This window comes from Bufo bufo, chromosome 11 (assembly GCF_905171765.1).
Source record: "Bufo bufo chromosome 11, aBufBuf1.1, whole genome shotgun sequence".
Classification (NCBI taxonomy): domain Eukaryota; kingdom Metazoa; phylum Chordata; class Amphibia; order Anura; family Bufonidae; genus Bufo; species Bufo bufo.
In genome coordinates, this window is record NC_053399.1 from 102,429,633 (window position 1) to 102,444,031 (window position 14,399).

General features: G+C 61.5%; 1 protein-coding gene across 1 annotated transcript in view; it reads left to right on the top strand.

Moving 5' to 3' along the window:
• Positions 1 to 1,244: 1,244 nt before the first annotated feature.
• Positions 1,245 to 14,399, top strand: part of THBS3 (thrombospondin 3) — a 73,043-nt gene continuing 59,888 nt past the window's right edge. The window contains exon 1 of the mRNA XM_040411568.1: positions 1,245 to 1,389. Coding sequence (XP_040267502.1) covers positions 1,311 to 1,389 — 79 coding nt within the window. The 5' untranslated portion in view covers positions 1,245 to 1,310. The remainder of the gene's footprint in view (positions 1,390 to 14,399) is intronic.

The window sequence follows — 14,399 nt, forward strand, 5'->3', positions numbered from 1 at the left end:
GTGTGACCTCTCCTGTGTGTGTGTGACCTCTCCTGTGTGTGTGTGACCTCTCCTGTGTGTGTGTGACCTCTCCTGTGTGTGTGACCTCTCCTCTGTGTGTGACCTCTCCTGTGTGTGTGACCTCTCCTGTGTGTGACCTCTCCTGTGTGTGTGACCTCTCCTGTGTGTGACCTCTCCTGTGTGTGTGACCTCTCCTGTGTGTGACCTCTCCTGTGTGTGGCCTCTCCTGTGTGTGTGACCTCTCCTGTGTGTGTGACCTCTCCTGTGTGTGTGTGACCTCTCCTGTGTGTGTGTGACCTCTCCTGTGTGTGTGTGACCTCTCCTGTGTGTGTGACCTCTCCTGTGTGTGTGTGACCTCTCCTGTGTGTGTGACCTCTCCTCTGTGTGTGACCTCTCCTGTGTGTGACCTCTCCTGTGTGTGTGTGACCTCTCCTGTGTGTGTGACCTCTCCTGTGTGTGTGACCTCTCCTGTGTGTGACCTCTCCTGTGTGTGTGACCTCTCCTGTGTGTGTGACCTCTCCTGTGTGTGTGACCTCTCCTGTGTGTGACCTCTCCTGTGTGTGTGACCTCTCCTGTGTGTGTGACCTCTCCTGTGTGTGTGACCTCTCCTGTGTGTGTGACCTCTCCTGTGTGTGACCTCTCCTGTGTGTGACCTCTCCTGTGTGTGACCTCTCCTGTGTGTGTGACCTCTCCTGTGTGTGTGACCTCTCCTGTGTGTGTGACCTCTCCTGTGTGTGTGTGACCTCTCCTGTGTGTGTGTGACCTCTCCTGTGTGTGTGTGACCTCTCCTGTGTGTGTGTGACCTCTCCTGTGTGTGTGACCTCTCCTGTGTGTGTGACCTCTCCTCTGTGTGACCTCTCCTGTGTGTGTGACCTCTCCTGTGTGTGACCTCTCCTGTGTGTGTGGCCTCTCCTGTGTGTGTGGCCTCTCCTGTGTGTGTGACCTCTCCTGTGTGTGACCTCTCCTGTGTGTGACCTCTCCTGTGTGTGTGACCTCTCCTGTGTGTGACCTCTCCTGTGTGTGACCTCTCCTGTGTGTGTGACCTCTCCTGTGTGTGTGACCTCTCCTGTGTGTGTGACCTCTCCTGTGTGTGACCTCTCCTGTGTGTGTGACCTCTCCTGTGTGTGACCTCTCCTGTGTGTGTGACCTCTCCTGGGGGGTCACGTGAGGTCAGTGTCCCGGGGTCTCCCGGTCTGGGCCCTGCTCCGGCAGCGGGAGGGTTAGCCGGCGGAATGCGGGGGGCGTGGCTGCGGTGGTCGGGGGGAGGGGCTGAGGGCGGGTCCTCCACACTGTCCCGTCTCCTCCGCCCGATGGAGCCGCTCCCGGTGACCGCTCTGCTGCTGCTGCTCCTCGGCGTCCGCGGCTCCTCCGCCCGGACAGAGCTGCAAGGTGAGCCCCGGGGACCCGTCCGGTGTGAACTGCCCCTACTCCGGGGTATACACCGCCCCTACTCCGGGGTATACACTGCCCCTACTCCGGGGTATACACCGCCCCTACACCGGGGTATACACTGCCCCTACTCCGGGGTATACACCGCCCCTACTCCGGGGTATACACCGCCCCTACACCGGGGTATACACCGCCCCTACACCGGGGTATACACCGCCCCTACTCCGGGGTATACACCGCCCCTACACCGGAGTATACACTGCCCCTACTCCGGGGTATACACCGCCCCTACTCCGGGGTATACACCGCCCCTACACCGGGGTATACACCGCCCCTACACCGGAGTATACACTGCCCCTACTCCGGGGTATACACCGCCCCTACACCGGGGTATACACTGCCCCTACACCGGGGTATACACTGCCCCTACACCGGGGTATACACTGCCCCTACACCGGGGTATACACCGCCCCTACTCCGGGGTATACACCGCCCCTACACCGGGGTATACACCGCCCCTACACCGGGGTATACACTGCCCCTACACCGGGGTATACACCGCCCCTACACCGGGGTATATACCGCCCCTACACCGGGGTATACACTGCCCCTACACCGGGGTATACACTGCCCCTACACCGGGGTATACACCGCCCCTACACCGGGGTATACACTGCCCCTACACCGGGGTATACACCGCCCCTACTCCGGGGTATACACTGCCCCTACACCGGGGTATACACCGCCCCTACACCGGGGTATACACCGCCCCTACACCGGGGTATACACTGCCCCTACACCGGGGTATACACTGCCCCTACACCGGGGTATACACCGCCCCTACACCGGGGTATACACCGCCCCTACTCCGGGGTATACACCGCCCCTACACCGGGGTATACACTGCCCCTACACCGGGGTATACACTGCCCCTACACCGGGGTATACACCGCCCCTACACCGGGGTATACACTGCCCCTACACCGGGGTATACACTGCCCCTACTCCGGGGTATACACCGCCCCTACATCGGGGTATACACCGCCCCTACACCGGGGTATATACCGCCCCTACTCCGGGGTATACACCGCCCCTACACCGGGGTATACACCGCCCCTACACCGGGGTATACACCGCCCCTACTCCGGGGTATACACCGCCCCTACACCGGGGTATACACCGCCCCTACACCGGGGTATACACTGCCCCTACACCGGGGTATACACCGCCCCTACACCGGGGTATATACCGCCCCTACACCGGGGTATACACTGCCCCTACACCGGGGTATACACCGCCCCTACTCCGGGGTATACACTGCCCCTACACCGGGGTATACACCGCCCCTACACCGGGGTATACACCGCCCCTACACCGGGGTATACACTGCCCCTACACCGGGGTATACACTGCCCCTACACCGGGGTATACACCGCCCCTACTCCGGGGTATACACCGCCCCTACACCGGGGTATACACTGCCCCTACACCGGGGTATACACTGCCCCTACACCGGGGTATACACCGCCCCTACACCGGGGTATACACTGCCCCTACACCGGGGTATACACTGCCCCTACTCCGGGGTATACACCGCCCCTACATCGGGGTATACACCGCCCCTACACCGGGGTATATACCGCCCCTACTCCGGGGTATACACCGCCCCTACACCGGGGTATATACCGCCCCTACTCCGGGGTATACACCGCCCCTACATCGGGGTATACACCGCCCCTACACCGGGGTATACACTGCCCCTACTCCGGGGTATACACCGCCCCTACACCGGGGTATACACCGCCCCTACACCGGGGTATACACCGCCCCTACACCGGGGTATACACTGCCCCTACACCGGGGTATACACCGCCCCTACACCGGGGTATACACCGCCCCTACACCGGGGTATACACCGCCCCTACACCGGGGTATACACCGCCCCTACACCGGGGTATACACTGCCCCTACACCGGGGTATACACTGCCCCTACTCCGGGGTATACACCGCCTCTACTCCGGGGTATACACTGCCCCTACACCGGGGTATACACCGCCCCTACACCGGGGTATACACTGCCCCTACACCGGGGTATACACTGCCCCTACTCCGGGGTATACACCGCCTCTACTCCGGGGTATACACTGCCCCTACTCCGGGGTATACACCGCCTCTACTCCGGGGTATACACCGCCTCTACACCGGGGTATACACTGCCCCTACACCGGGGTATATACCGCCTCTACTCCGGGGTATACACTGCCCCTACACCGGGGTATACACCGCCCCTACACCGGGGTATACACTGCCCCTACACCGGGGTATACACTGCCCCTACTCCGGGTATACACCGCCTCTACTCCGGGGTATACACCGCCTCTACACCGGGGTATACACTGCCCCTACTCCGGGGTATACACCGCCTCTACTCCGGGGTATACACTGCCCCTACACCGGGGTATACACCGCCCCTACACCGGGGTATACACTGCCCCTACACCGGGGTATACACTGCCCCTACTCCGGGGTATACACCGCCTCTACTCCGGGGTATACACTGCCCCTACTCCGGGGTATACACCGCCTCTACTCCGGGGTATACACCGCCTCTACTCCGGGGTATACACTGCCCCTACACCGGGGTATCCACCGCCTCTACACCGGGGTATACACCGCTCCTACACCGGGGTATACACCGCTCCTACACCGGGGTATACACTGCCCCTACACCGGGGTATACACCGCCCCTACACCGGGGTATACACCGCCCCTACACCGGGGTATACACCGCCCCTACACCGGGGTATACACTGCTCCTACACCGGGGTATACACCGCTCCTACACCGGGGTATACACTGCTCCTACACCGGGGTATACACTGCCCCTACACCGGGGTATACACTGCCCCTACACCGGGGTATACACCGCCCCTACACCGGGGTATACACTGCCCCTACTCCGGGGTATACACCGCCTCTACTCCGGGGTATACACTGCCCCTACACCGGGGTATACACTGCCCCTACACCGGGGTATACACCGCCCCTACACCGGGGTATACACTGCCCCTACACCGGGGTATACACCGCCCCTACACCGGGGTATACACTGCCCCTACACCGGGGTATACACCGCCTCTACACCGGGGTATACACCGCCTCTACTCCGGGGTATACACTGCCCCTACACCGGGGTATACACCGCCCCTACACCGGGGTATATACTGCCCCTACACCGGGGTATACACCGCCCCTACTCCGGGGTATACACCGCCCCTACTCCGGGGTATACACCGCCCCTACATCGGGGTATACACCGCCCCTACACCGGGGTATACACTGCCCCTACTCCGGGGTATACACCGCCCCTACACCGGGGTATACACCGCCCCTACACCGGGGTATACACCGCCCCTACACCGGGGTATACACCGCCCCTACACCGGGGTATACACCGCCCCTACACCGGGGTATACACTGCCCCTACTCCGGGGTATACACTGCCCCTACACCGGGGTATACACTGCCCCTACACCGGGGTATACACTGCCCCTACACCGGGGTATACACTGCCCCTACACCGGGGTATACACCGCCCCTACACCGGGGTATACACCGCCCCTACACCGGGGTATACACTGCCCCTACACCGGGGTATACACTGCCCCTACACCGGGGTATACACTGCCCCTACACCGGGGTATACACTGCCCCTACTCCGGGGTATACACCGCCTCTACTCCGGGGTATACACCGCCTCTACTCCGGGGTATACACTGCCCCTACACCGGGGTATACACTGCCCCTACACCGGGGTATACACCGCCCCTACACCGGGGTATACACCGCCCCTACACCGGGGTATACACTGCCCCTACTCCGGGGTATACACCGCCTCTACTCCGGGGTATACACTGCCCCTACTCCGGGGTATACACCGCCTCTACTCCGGGGTAATCACCGCCTCTACACCGGGGTATACACTGCCCCTACACCGGGGTATATACCGCCTCTACTCCGGGGTATACACTGCCCCTACACCGGGGTATACACCGCCCCTACACCGGGGTATACACCGCCCCTACACCGGGGTATACACTGCCCCTACTCCGGGGTATACACCGCCTCTACTCCGGGGTATACACCGCCTCTACACCGGGGTATACACTGCCCCTACTCCGGGGTATACACCGCCTCTACTCCGGGGTATACACTGCCCCTACACCGGGGTATACACCGCCCCTACACCGGGGTATACACTGCCCCTACACCGGGGTATACACTGCCCCTACTCCGGGGTATACACCGCCTCTACTCCGGGGTATACACCGCCTCTACTCCGGGGTATACACCGCCTCTACTCCGGGGTATACACTGCCCCTACACCGGGGTATACACCGCCTCTACACCGGGGTATACACCGCTCCTACACCGGGGTATACACCGCTCCTACACCGGGGTATACACTGCCCCTACACCGGGGTATACACCGCCCCTACACCGGGGTATACACCGCCCCTACACCGGGGTATACACTGCCCCTACACCGGGGTATACACTGCTCCTACACCGGGGTATACACCGCTCCTACACCGGGGTATACACTGCTCCTACACCGGGGTATACACTGCCCCTACACCGGGGTATACACTGCCCCTACACCGGGGTATACACCGCCCCTACACCGGGGTATACACTGCCCCTACTCCGGGGTATACACCGCCTCTACTCCGGGGTATACACTGCCCCTACACCGGGGTATACACTGCCCCTACACCGGGGTATACACCGCCCCTACACCGGGGTATACACTGCCCCTACACCGGGGTATACACCGCCCCTACACCGGGGTATACACCGCCCCTACACCGGGGTATACACCGCCTCTACACCGGGGTATACACCGCCTCTACTCCGGGGTATACACTGCCCCTACACCGGGGTATACACCGCCCCTACACCGGGGTATATACTGCCCCTACACCGGGGTATACACCGCCCCTACTCCGGGGTATACACCGCCCCTACACCGGGCTATACACTGCCCCTACACCGGGGTATACACCGCCCCTACACCGGGGTATACACTGCCCCTACACCGGGGTATACACTGCCCCTACTCCGGGGTATACACTGCCCCTACTCCGGGGTATACACTGCCCCTACTCCGGGGTATACACCGCCCCTACACCGGGCTATACACTGCCCCTACACCGGGGTATACACCGCCCCTACACCGGGGTATACACTGCTCCTACACCGGGGTATACACCGCCCCTACACCGGGGTATACACCGCCCCTACACCGGGGTATACACCGCCCCTACATCGGGGTATACACCGCCCCTACACCGGGGTATACACCGCCCCTACACCGGGGTATACACCGCCCCTACTCCGGGGTATACACCGCCCCTACACCGGGGTATACACCGCCCCTACACCGGGGTATACACTGCCCCTACACCGGGGTATACACCGCCCCTACACCGGGCTATACACTGCCCCTACACCGGGGTATACACCGCCCCTACACCGGGGTATACACTGCCCCTACACCGGGGTATACACTGCCCCTACACCGGGGTATACACTGCCCCTACACCGGGGTATACACTGCCCCTACACCGGGGTATACACTGCCCCTACTCCGGGGTATACACTGCCCCTACACCGGGGTATACACCGCCCCTACACCGGGGTATACACTGCCCCTACTCCGGGGTATACACTGCCCCTACTCCGGGGTATACACCGCCCCTACACCGGGCTATACACTGCCCCTACACCGGGGTATACACCGCCCCTACACCGGGGTATACACTGCTCCTACACCGGGGTATACACCGCCCCTACACCGGGGTATACACCGCCCCTACACCGGGGTATACACCGCCCCTACATCGGGGTATACACCGCCCCTACACCGGGGTATACACCGCCCCTACACCGGGGTATACACCGCCCCTACTCCGGGGTATACACCGCCCCTACACCGGGGTATACACCGCCCCTACACCGGGGTATACACTGCCCCTACACCGGGGTATACACCGCCCCTACACCGGGGTATATACCGCCCCTACACCGGGGTATACACTGCCCCTACACCGGGGTATACACCGCCCCTACTCCGGGGTATACACTGCCCCTACACCGGGGTATACACCGCCCCTACACCGGGGTATACACTGCCCCTACACCGGGGTATACACTGCCCCTACACCGGGGTATACACTGCCCCTACACCGGGGTATACACCGCCCCTACTCCGGGGTATACACCGCCCCTACACCGGGGTATACACTGCCCCTACACCGGGGTATACACTGCCCCTACACCGGGGTATACACCGCCCCTACACCGGGGTATACACTGCCCCTACACCGGGGTATACACTGCCCCTACTCCGGGGTATACACCGCCCCTACACCGGGGTATACACCGCCCCTACACCGGGGTATATACCGCCCCTACTCCGGGGTATACACCGCCCCTACACCGGGGTATATACCGCCCCTACTCCGGGGTATACACCGCCCCTACATCGGGGTATACACCGCCCCTACACCGGGGTATACACTGCCCCTACTCCGGGGTATACACCGCCCCTACACCGGGGTATACACCGCCCCTACACCGGGGTATACACCGCCCCTACACCGGGGTATACACTGCCCCTACACCGGGGTATACACTGCCCCTACACCGGGGTATACACCGCCCCTACACCGGGGTATACACCGCCCCTACACCGGGGTATACACCGCCCCTACACCGGGGTATACACTGCTCCTACACCGGGGTATACACTGCCCCTACTCCGGGGTATACACCGCCTCTACTCCGGGGTATACACTGCCCCTACACCGGGGTATACACCGCCCCTACACCGGGGTATACACTGCCCCTACACCGGGGTATACACTGCCCCTACTCCGGGGTATACACCGCCTCTACTCCGGGGTATACACTGCCCCTACTCCGGGGTATACACCGCCTCTACTCCGGGGTATACACCGCCTCTACACCGGGGTATACACTGCCCCTACACCGGGGTATATACCGCCTCTACTCCGGGGTATACACTGCCCCTACACCGGGGTATACACCGCCCCTACACCGGGGTATACACTGCCCCTACACCGGGGTATACACTGCCCCTACTCCGGGGTATACACCGCCTCTACTCCGGGGTATACACCGCCTCTACACCGGGGTATACACTGCCCCTACTCCGGGGTATACACCGCCTCTACTCCGGGGTATACACTGCCCCTACACCGGGGTATACACCGCCCCTACACCGGGGTATACACTGCCCCTACACCGGGGTATACACTGCCCCTACTCCGGGGTATACACCGCCCCTACACCGGGGTATATACCGCCCCTACACCGGGGTATACACCGCCCCTACACCGGGGTATACACCGCCCCTACACCGGGGTATACACCGCCCCTACACCGGGGTATACACTGCCCCTACTCCGGGGTATACACTGCCCCTACACCGGGGTATACACTGCCCCTACACCGGGGTATACACTGCCCCTACACCGGGGTATACACTGCCCCTACACCGGGGTATACACCGCCCCTACACCGGGGTATACACCGCCCCTACACCGGGGTATACACTGCCCCTACACCGGGGTATACACTGCCCCTACACCGGGGTATACACTGCTCCTACACCGGGGTATACACTGCCCCTACTCCGGGGTATACACCGCCTCTACTCCGGGGTATACACCGCCTCTACTCCGGGGTATACACTGCCCCTACACCGGGGTATACACTGCCCCTACACCGGGGTATACACCGCCCCTACACCGGGGTATACACCGCCCCTACACCGGGGTATACACTGCCCCTACTCCGGGGTATACACCGCCTCTACTCCGGGGTATACACTGCCCCTACTCCGGGGTATACACCGCCTCTACTCCGGGGTAATCACCGCCTCTACACCGGGGTATACACTGCCCCTACACCGGGGTATATACCGCCTCTACTCCGGGGTATACACTGCCCCTACACCGGGGTATACACCGCCCCTACACCGGGGTATACACTGCCCCTACACCGGGGTATACACTGCCCCTACTCCGGGGTATACACCGCCTCTACTCCGGGGTATACACCGCCTCTACACCGGGGTATACACTGCCCCTACTCCGGGGTATACACCGCCTCTACTCCGGGGTATACACCGCCCCTACACCGGGGTATACACCGCCCCTACACCGGGGTATACACTGCCCCTACACCGGGGTATACACTGCCCCTACTCCGGGGTATACACCGCCTCTACTCCGGGGTATACACTGCCCCTACTCCGGGGTATACACCGCCTCTACTCCGGGGTATACACCGCCTCTACTCCGGGGTATACACTGCCCCTACACCGGGGTATACACCGCCTCTACACCGGGGTATACACCGCTCCTACACCGGGGTATACACCGCTCCTACACCGGGGTATACACTGCCCCTACACCGGGGTATACACCGCCCCTACACCGGGGTATACACCGCCCCTACACCGGGGTATACACTGCCCCTACACCGGGGTATACACTGCTCCTACACCGGGGTATACACCGCTCCTACACCGGGGTATACACTGCTCCTACACCGGGGTATACACTGCCCCTACACCGGGGTATACACTGCCCCTACACCGGGGTATACACCGCCCCTACACCGGGGTATACACTGCCCCTACTCCGGGGTATACACCGCCCCTACTCCGGGGTATACACTGCCCCTACACCGGGGTATACACTGCCCCTACACCGGGGTATACACCGCCCCTACACCGGGGTATACACTGCCCCTACACCGGGGTATACACCGCCCCTACACCGGGGTATACACCGCCCCTACACCGGGGTATACACCGCCTCTACACCGGGGTATACACCGCCTCTACTCCGGGGTATACACTGCCCCTACACCGGGGTATACACCGCCCCTACACCGGGGTATACACTGCCCCTACACCGGGGTATACACCGCCCCTACTCCGGGGTATACACCGCCCCTACACCGGGCTATACACTGCCCCTACACCGGGGTATACACCGCCCCTACACCGGGGTATACACTGCCCCTACACCGGGGTATACACTGCCCCTACTCCGGGGTATACACTGCCCCTACACCGGGGTATACACTGCCCCTACACCGGGGTATACACTGCCCCTACTCCGGGGTATACACTGCCCCTACTCCGGGGTATACACCGCCCCTACACCGGGCTATACACTGCCCCTACACCGGGGTATACACCGCCCCTACACCGGGGTATACACTGCTCCTACACCGGGGTATACACCGCCCCTACACCGGGGTATACACCGCCCCTACACCGGGGTATACACCGCCCCTACATCGGGGTATACACCGCCCCTACACCGGGGTATACACTGCCCCTACACCGGGGTATACACTGCCCCTACACCGGGGTATACACCGCCCCTACACCGGGGTATACACTGCCCCTACACCGGGGTATACACCGCCCCTACTCCGGGGTATACACCGCCCCTTCACCGGGGTATACACCGCCCCTACACCGGGGTATACACCGCCCCTACACCGGGGTATACACCGCCCCTACACCGGGGTATACACCGCCCCTACACCGGGGTATACACTGCCCCTACACCGGGGTATACACTGCCCCTACACCGGGGTATACACTGCCCCTACACCGGGGTATACACTGCCCCTACTCCGGGGTATACACCGCCCCTACACCGGGGTATATACTGCCCCTACACCGGGGTATACACCGCCCCTACACCGGGGTATATACTGAGCCTACACCGGGGTATACACCGCCCCTACACCGGGGTATACACCGCCCCTACACCGGGGTATACACCGCCCCTACACCGGGGTATACACCGCCCCTACATCGGGGTATATACTGCCCCTACACCGGGGTATACACCGCCCCTACATCGGGGTATACACTGCCCCTACTCCGGGGTATACACTGCCCCTACTCCGGGGTATACACTGCCCCTACACCGGGGTATACACCGCCCCTACACCGGGGTATACACTGCCCCTACACCGGGGTATACACTGCCCCTACACCGGGGTATACACTGCCCCTACACCGGGGTATACACTGCCCCTACACCGGGGTATACACTGCCCCTACTCCGGGGTATACACTGCCCCTACACCGGGGTATACACTGCCCCTACACCGGGGTATACACTGCCCCTACACCGGGGTATACACTGCCCCTACTCCGGGGTATATACTGCCCCTACTCCGGGGTATATACTGCCCCTACTCCGGGGTATACACCGCCCCTACACCGGGGTATACACCGCCCCTACTCCGGGGTATACACCGCCCCTACACCGGGGTATACACTGCCCCTACACCGGGGTATACACTGCCCCTACTCCGGGGTATACACTGCCCCTACACCGGGGTATACACCGCCCCTACACCGGGGTATACACTGCCCCTACACCGGGGTATACACCGCCCCTACACCGGGGTATACACTGCCCCTACACCGGGGTATACACCGCCCCTACACCGGGGTATATACTGCCCCTACACCGGGGTATACACTGCCCCTACACCGGGGTATACACTGCTCCTACTCCGGGGTATACACTGCCCCTACTCCGGGGTATATACTGCCCCTACACCGGGGTATACACCGCCCCTACACCGGGGTATACACTGCCCCTACACCGGGGTATACACTGCCCCTACACCGGGGTATACACTGCCCCTACACCGGGGTATACACTGCCCCTACACCGGGGTATACACTGCCCCTACACCGGGGTATACACTGCCCCTACACCGGGGTATACACTGCCCCTACACCGGGGTATACACTGCCCCTACACCGGGGTATACACCGCCCCTACACCGGGGTATACACCGCCCCTACACCGGGGTATACACTGCTCCTACTCCGGGGTATACACTGCTCCTACTCCGGGGTATACACTGCCCCTACTCCGGGGTATACACTGCCCCTACACCGGGGTATACACCGCCCCTACACCGGGGTATACACCGCTCCTACTCCGGGGTATACACTGCCCCTACTCCGGGGTATACACTGCCCCTACACCGGGGTATACACCGCCCCTGCACCCCGATATACACTGCCCCCCCTGCACCCCTATATACACTGCCCCCCCTGCACCCCTATATACACTGCCCCCCCCTGCACCCCTATATACACTGCCCCCTGCACCCCTATATACACTGCCCCCCCCTGCACCCCTATATACACTGCCCCCCCCTGCACCCCTATATACACTGCCCCCCCCCTGCACCCCGATATACACTGCCCCCTGCACCCCTATATACACTGCCCCCCCTGCACCCCGATATATACTGGCCCCTGCACCCCTATATACACTGCCCCCCCCCTGCACCCCTATATACACTGCCCCCCCCTGCACCCCTATATACACTGCCCCCTGCACCCCTATATACACTGCCCCCCCCTGCACCCCTATATACACTGCCCCCCCCTGCACCCCTATATACACTGCCCCCCCCTGCACCCCTATATACACTGCCCCCCCCTGCACCCCTATATACACTGCCCCCTGCACCCCGATATACACTGACCCCTGCACCCCTATATACACTGCCCCCCCTGCACCCCGATATATACTGGCCCCTGCACCCCGATATATACTGGCCCCTGCACCCCGATATATACTGGCCCCTGCACCCCGATATATACTGGCCCCTGCACCCCTATATACACTGCCCCCCCCCTGCACCCCTATATACACTGCCCCCCCCCTGCACCCCTATATACACTGCCCCCCCCTGCACCCCGATATATACTGGCCCCTGCACCCCGATATATACTGGCCCCTGCACCCCGATATACACTGGCCCCTGCACCCCGATATACACTGACCCCTGCACCCCGATATACACTGACCCCTGCACCCCGATATACACTGACCCCTGCACCCCGATATATACTGACCCCTGCACCCCGATATATACTGACCCCTGCACCCCGATATATACTGACCCCTGCACCCCGATATATACTGACCCCTGCACCCCGATATATACTGACCCCTGCACCCCGATATATACTGACCCCTGCACCCCGATATATACTGACCCCTGCACCCCTATATACACTGCCCCCCCTGCACCCCGATATACACTGCCCCCCCTGCACCCCGATATATACTGACCCCTGCACCCCGATATATACTGACCCCTGCACCCCGATATATACTGACCCCTGCACCCCGATATATACTGACCCCTGCACCCCGATATATACTGACCCCTGCACCCCGATATATACTGACCCCTGCACCCCGATATATACTGACCCCTGCACCCCGATATATACTGACCCCTGCACCCCGATATATACTGACCCCTGCACCCCGATATATACTGACCCCTATATATACTGACCCCTGCACCCCGATATATACTGACCCCTGCACCCCTATATATACTGACCTCTGCACCCCGATATACACTGCCCCCCCTGCACCCCGATATACACTGCCCCCCCTGCACCCCGATATACACTGCCCCCCCTGCACCCCGATATACACTGCCCCCTGCACCCCGATATATACTGACCCCTGCACCCCGATATACACTGCCCCCTGCACCCCGATATATACTGACCCCTGCACCCCGATATATACTGGCCCCTGCACCCCGATATACACTGCCCCCCCTGCACCCCGATATACACTGCCCCCCCTGCACCCCGATATACACTGCCCCCTGCACCCCGATATACACTGACCCCTGCACCCCGATATACACTGACCCCTGCACCCCGATATACACTGACCCCTGCACCCCGATATACACTGACCCCTGCACCCCGATATACACTGACCCCTGCACCCCGATATACACTGACCCCTGCACCCCGATATACACTGACCCCTGCACCCCGATATACACTGACCCCTGCACCCCGATATATACTGGCCCCTGCACCCCG